The 6713-nt window shown below is 34.0% G+C and overlaps 1 protein-coding gene across 4 annotated transcripts; it reads left to right on the top strand.

The window, feature by feature from the left end:
• Positions 1 to 308: 308 nt before the first annotated feature.
• On the top strand, positions 309 to 6320 carry LOC107468149 (small RNA-binding protein 11, chloroplastic). Of its 4 annotated transcripts, none has more exons than XM_016087411.3 (6): positions 309 to 662; positions 1946 to 2093; positions 4703 to 4815; positions 5463 to 5531; positions 5626 to 5732; positions 5820 to 6320. In XM_016087411.3, the coding sequence occupies exons 3-6, from the start codon at positions 4722 to 4724 to the stop codon at positions 5907 to 5909; spliced, it is 360 nt and encodes a 119-aa protein (XP_015942897.1). In that variant the 5' UTR covers positions 309 to 662; positions 1946 to 2093; positions 4703 to 4721; the 3' UTR covers positions 5910 to 6320. The 4 variants fall into 4 exon arrangements, with proteins under 4 accessions (XP_015942897.1, XP_052113786.1, XP_052113787.1 ...); XM_052257826.1 differs by lacking the exon at positions 309 to 662 and adding an exon at positions 1638 to 1706; XM_052257827.1 differs by lacking the exon at positions 309 to 662 and adding an exon at positions 4116 to 4209 and having other exon boundaries at positions 1903 to 2093.
• The last annotated feature ends 393 nt before the right edge of the window (positions 6321 to 6713 follow it).

Here is a 6713-nt window from a genome sequence, read left to right as displayed (position 1 = left end):
AGTTGTCAAAGTGTGAGTTTTGGAAGGAGGAAGTAAAGTTCCTAGGTCACTGATGAGCGGATAATTTATACACTTTTCGGCATTATTTTTAGGTAGTTTTTAGTAGGAGTGGGCAAAAAAATCCGAATTTTGGATTTTAATCCAAATCTAAACCAAACCATTTAAAAAACCAGTTTTAAACAAAAAAATCCAAACCAAATTATATTTATTTTATAATTTGGTTTTTGATCCAATCCATTTAAATGGTTTTAAATCCGGATCCAGATCCAGATCCACATTAAGATCCAAATCTTAAAAAAACCCTAATTTCGGATTTCTGATTCGGTGAACTTTCCTCTTCTACTCCTTCGCTTCTTCTCTTTCGATCGGGGAGTCTCCACTCTCCACCGCAGCCGGCACCGAAGCAGGCAACTGGCACCAGCACCGTCTCATTCAACGTTGAACGGGTCTCACCTCTGTTTGACTGTTTCTCTTCTTCTGCCTTTGGTCTTCTCCCCCGTCATCTTCAGTTCTTCACCGTCGCTGACTCATTGTATCAAGCTTTCATTGTATCAAGCTTATCAATCAACTCTACAATTTCTGTCATAGTGTGGGACATATCTGAATCTAGTTCCAGCACAAGCAGAACAAGCAGTAGCCCCTGTTCTAGTTCTCTGTGCCAGGTTTTTGTCTATTTTCCATTTTATTTTATTAAGTTTGATTAATTTCCAGGTTCTTTGTGATTTAAGACCAAGAGAATTATACTAAGAGAAATCAGCTACTAAGAATAAGGGTTAGGGTAGTTAGAAGCTCAATCATATGATATATAAACTGAAATTATGAAGCTGCATTGGTTGAGTTTGTGTTGCTGGATTTGTGCTTGATTATGTTGTGGCGAATGTTTAATTGATTTTCATGAATATGTGATTTTATATTGTGATGATTGAATGCTAATGTTATAAGGAAAATTGGTTTGTCAATTTGATGAGTGGTGCTAATGTGGATCAGCCACACGTATTTGGAGATGCTAATCAACAGAGTGGATTTTGGCCTAACACATTTTTCCATTGAAACAAACAAACGAAGAAATTCAAGTGTTATAAGTGTGGGTTCCTTTGTTGAAGTTGGATCTTTTCATGTTTAAAATAAGTATGATTTGGCATATGCATATTTTTATATGAGATGTTATCTTCTGACTTGGACTTGTTATCTTCACATGTCGAATCGCTTTGGTCTGTGGCATAATCTTCCTTTTTGTTGTTATCTTCCCCTGTCATATTGCTTAGATCTGTGGCATAATCTTCCTTTTCTTCCTTTGTTGTCTCAACATCTTTCATGACAGCTAAGAAATCACCACTTCTCTTCTTGTAAGGTGTATAGTGTTCCTCTGGCTTCACATCCTTCAATTTTTCTGAAAGATTCTCAAGATTATTGCTAGCTTCAGTGAAGTTTGATTGGATACTATTTTCTTGCATTCTGACATTCCTGTTAAGAAGCTTAACTCTCTTGATTTCCTCCTCCAATTCCTTCAGCAGCTTCTTGGTTTTTTCTGAATCATCTAACAGCATTTCCTTGTCCTCTTCCAAGCTTTTTATATTTGTCTCAAGTTTTTCTGCTTCTAACATTAGCCTTTTTACCTTTCTGAATCATCTAACGGGACATATCTGTTTCGGTGCACCATTGGTTGCTTATGCTAGCCAGCCAGATATACAGTCTACACTTCCCAGGTTCATGAGTTCACTTGGCACAGTGCTGTGAAATTGACTTTTGTTTCACATTCACTATTAAATATCATCTTGAACCTGTCTTTTTTTTCTACTTTATTTCCTGATTAATAGTTTTGATTCTTTTTTTTCTTTTTGGGGTTGTCAATTGTGTGGGTTCCCCTTTTTTTGCTTTAGGTTGGATCTCTGTTTCTTGTATTTGCCAATTTGTTACTGATTTTAAATTTTGAATTTGTGTCCAGGTCTGTGCTGGTTGTTCTGGGAATTGTATCAGAATCTCAGGTTACAAGTCAGGTACAAACTAGTCAAACAGAGACTGCAGAGACATCCAACTCCGAAAAGGATACGGCGACAGAAAAATCTAAAGAATCATCTACGGCTAGCTGAACTGTAAGTGGTGGAATCTATTATTCAATCAATAGAAAGCCTAGATCCAATTAGACTAACTGGTGCTGCGACTTGTCTCAATAGTATAGGGAATGAAGAACCAGTACTGATAAACTTGTCACATATACCTAGATATAGATTCTAGTTTGGCCATGCTGCTACCTCTCAATAATCTTGGGGAATGAAGAGCGAGATGAATTTATTACAGTTAGGTAGGTCTAGATAGTTTTTGGGCATGAGCCTGTATCATTCCTTCCCTCACTAACAATTCTGTCATAGTGTGGGACATATCTGTTTCGGTGCCTTGGTCTAGTTGAATTGAATGTTTAGAAAGAAATTCTTCCTTAAGTGTTTCAATCCTTTCATGAGATTCCTTAACCTTTTGGAATGCTGCATTAGCTTCTTCAGAGTTAATAAGATCTATGCATAGTGATCTTTTCAATTTGTCTCTCTATAATATATATTGTAATTGATTTAAAAAAAAAACACAGCTTTGATCTGATGAGTTTCATAAATCAACAACTAAGAAAATTATTTCTTTAGTTTTTACACTATGCATATAGTGTTGTATTTTGACCCGTTCTACTTTTGCTGTGCATATATATGCTTCATAATCCATGAAATAATAATAATAATAAATAATAATAAATATATAAATAACAAGATTTTCCAATGTGCATAGGCGCATATAGTACTAGCTAATTTATTAGTCATCCTCATATAAATAACTATAAATTTTCAACTCTTTACCTTTTAAATGGTAGTAAGTAGTAACAGTATTAGTTAATATAAATTGGTGTACCATACCGTAGTAGCTATTAGCTAAGCCACTCTTTTTTGGTGAACCAAAATAAATAAATAAAATTACATATGATATGATTATTATGATGAGCAATGATACATGAAGAGTAAATATTATTATTTTTGAGGTACAGGACAGTAATTTTCATAAATTTTTAAAAACTAGTTTTAAAATTGGATTTTTGGTTGAAGAAACTGGTTTTAAAATTGGATTTTCAAAAACTGGTTTTAAAACTGGATTTTTGGTTACCAAAAATCTGGTTTTAAAACTGGATTTTATAAAAAAACTGGATTTTAGATTTGGATTTTAAAAAAACCAGATTTAAAACTGGTTTTGCATGTAAAACCGGATTTAAAACCGGTTTGTAAATAAAACTGGATTTAAATTTTAAATCCGGTTTAGAACCGGTTTTTGTTTTTTCAAACCGGTTTAGAACCGGTTTTGCTCTTCAATCCAGTTCTGGTTTGGTTTCCTGAACCATAAAACTGGTTTTGAAGTGGATCCAGTTTGGGATTTTAAAAATCCAAACCATGCCCACCCCTAGTAACTATCAGAAAAAATCAGGAATTGATTGTTGTTTTCGTTCAGCTTTAATTATTGTTGATTGTTGTTAATTTTTTTAGTTAATTTTGTACTATTGTTCTAATTCTGAGTTAATTTCTTAGTTGTTGGCTTGTTGTTGATTATAAATTAATTAGAAATTTTTTATTTTAACAATGAAATATAATGTTCATTTTAAAAATTTTAATTATTTTATTTTATTTTTAATTAAATCGGTTCAACCACAATTTGACTTTGGTTAGACTATTGAACTATTGAACCAATCACTCGACTGGTTCATTGACCGGTTTAGGTCTCACAACTTTGGTTTTAGTTTAGGACTTGGGTTTTTGTGTTTTCTTCATTAACCTATGATAACCTTTCTTTCTTTTTTGGTCCACTAACCTTTTCTTGGTCATAACCTATAATAATCTACAAGGACAAACATGACTAATTTATAATTTTTAAAAGACAAATTTGATTAAAAAAATCTCTCAAAAACTAATTTAGAAGACTAATTTAAAAAACGAGTGATCTTTTAGGGACTAATTTGACCATTTATTCAACCCTATATTAGTTTGCTTTACCCATTATCCTCTTGCCCCTGGGCCCAGGCCCAGGCCCAGGCCCAAGCGTTGATCTGTTTTGTCTTTCTCTGAATGAGGCTTCTCGGCTCTTGCTAGCTGACCTCGCTTCCCTTCTTCTCCGCGGCGGCCTACTCTCTTTTCTGCTTAACAGCTGCCTCCTCTTCTCCCCTCTGCCGCCTCCTCTCCACCGGTCTGCTCCGCCTCTCTGCCTCTACCTCTGTTTTTTTGTTTTTGCTGCTACACTGTTTTAATTTTTATTGTTAATCAAGTGCTAATGTTGCTGCTGCTATCGTTGTATTGTTGTTGGTCCTGCTGTTGCTAAATTGCTGACTAAATTATTGATAAAATTTCTGATCACATTATTGATCAAATTAGGTTGTTATGTTCAATCCTTTTTTTTTCCTGGTCATATTATGGTATATACAATCTTTGTTGAGGGTGCCTAAATGCTTATGCCACAGCATTTGCAAAAATAGTAGATACAAAAGCTTTAGATTGGGATTTTGATAATAAAATTTAATATTAGCTTTGTTATTTATGATGGTTGATAATAAAATTTAGTATTAACTTTGTTTATTTTTTATTTGGTACTTGAGATTAGTTACATGAGATTTTGGTGGATAATTTTGGATTTTTTTTATGAATTGTAATAATTGAATATAAATTATTTTGTTGAGTGACAGTTGAAGTTGAAGCTGAAGCATGGAGGGTCTGCGGCAAATATGGTGTCAACAGCACCGGTCTCTTTCTCAGCTTCTTTTCCTCCGATCAATTTCTTCCAAGATTTTTGTCAAAGGTACATAGCTACACACACCCTTTTCGTTTTCCTGGGACTCTCCCTCTCTTGTGTAGTATCATTATTACTATTTGCAAACTTGAGTACCAAAAATTTAGTTTGATTTTTTCAATAGTCTGCTAATTTGAGCTGTTTTCTTGATTATCTTAAAGTTCTGTTCAAGCAATTGCTTTTACTATGGACATTTGAATAACTGCAGAGCACGGCTGGTTATTCCTGCTATTGGTTTTAGCATTGGATTCAAATGGATTGATTCAACATTGGGGGTTTATACTTAATGAAATCTGTTTTGCACATCATTGCTGTAAACGATGATTTCAGAAATAGAAGTAAAGCAAATGGTCCCAGAGCAATTAGAAAAAGGAAATAATAGCATATTACAATGCAACTAAGTAGTTGCAGCCGCCAGCCGCCTTTGAGTAGGAATCAAGCAATAACTTGCATTACTTTAGATTGTGGTATATGGAAAAAGGTTTAGTTTGAGTACAATTTAGCCATCTTAATGCCAATCCTGTTTAGCGTATATGATTTAATGATTTCTTTATTTATTACTGTTATAGAAGTGTTTGATTTGCCTTTGCCCCGAAATTTAAGTTCTCTCGTTTTGCTGTTGCTGTGACATGAACTGAATGAAAATCTTGGTGCAGGTTTAGCATTTTCTACCACAAAAGAGAAATTAGCTGAAGCCTTTTCAGAATATGGCAATGTCCTAAATGGTATGTTCTTCTTCTATTGTCACTACAAGCATTGAACATGAATGTCCCATATTAAAATCTTAATGTACCTGTAAATGTCATTTCCCTTTTCCAGCTGATATAGTACTGAACAAAGCCAAGAACAGATCTAAGGGTTTTGGATATGTGACCTTTGCTAAGGAGGAAGAAGCCCGCAAGGCACAGATGGCTATGAATGGAAAGGCAAGAATCTAGTACCTTTATTTTTCTCTTCTGTGAAATGCCAAAATTCATAAATGAATCAACCCTTTACTTTTTCTTTTGTTGCAGATATTGCATGGACGTGTTCTGTACGTGGATATGGAACCAAATAAGAAACCAGAAAAATCATCTTTTGACAAGGCAACTACTGATGGTTGATTTGATCCTCAGTGATGCTTTGCATAACCACTAATTATTCTGACTCACAAGGGGGAACTTGATACATTCCAAGCCTAAGATTAAATTGTGAATTTAGTAGAATTCTCTTTAGAGTTAGCAACTGGCTTGAACATAATGTATCAGAATGGGACCTTAAACATGAGAAGAAGGAGCTGCATCTCCTCTCAGTGTTTTGCATATAACAATGTTGTTTTGTTCACATTGTATAAGTTCTCTCTATTTTGATCCACCAATGATGTTAAGCGTGGTAGTGGTCACATTCACACCTAGTAACGGGTCCCTGGTTGCTAATCATGCTTGTTGAGAAGCAAATTTTTATGTAAACACCTTTGCAAAGCATGGCATGCTCGTAAAGGATGAGATCTCAATAAATCTCTGTTTATTTTCCTAGTAGTCATGCCTGTCACTTTAAAATTGACTTTATTTCACTATTATGCATACTAAAAAGTCGCTTGAGCAATTAAAATATATGTTTAATTTGAGAGACTGTATCGGTTATTATATGATGAGGTTAAAATACAATTTATTGTATCCGGATTGGGCGTTATATAATATGCTGAAACTTAAGAGAATTTTGTAAACTTATTTCCATACAATTTTGCGTGAGTAAAATTGTTACACTCGTTTTTCCGAGAAGTTTTACAAAACCAAAAAAGATAATGCATATCCAATTAAAAGGGTCTGTCTAAAATCAGCCCAACTCTTTTGAGCTTATTTGATGCACCATTAAATTTGAAGCGTTAGATTAAATTGATAAACGATCTAATGGTTTATATTTAAATT

Source organism: Arachis duranensis, chromosome 1 (genome assembly GCF_000817695.3).
Source record: "Arachis duranensis cultivar V14167 chromosome 1, aradu.V14167.gnm2.J7QH, whole genome shotgun sequence".
NCBI lineage: Eukaryota > Viridiplantae > Streptophyta > Magnoliopsida > Fabales > Fabaceae > Arachis > Arachis duranensis.
The sequence above is the reverse complement of the archived record's forward strand: the minus strand, read 5'-3'. Positions and strand labels throughout refer to the sequence as shown.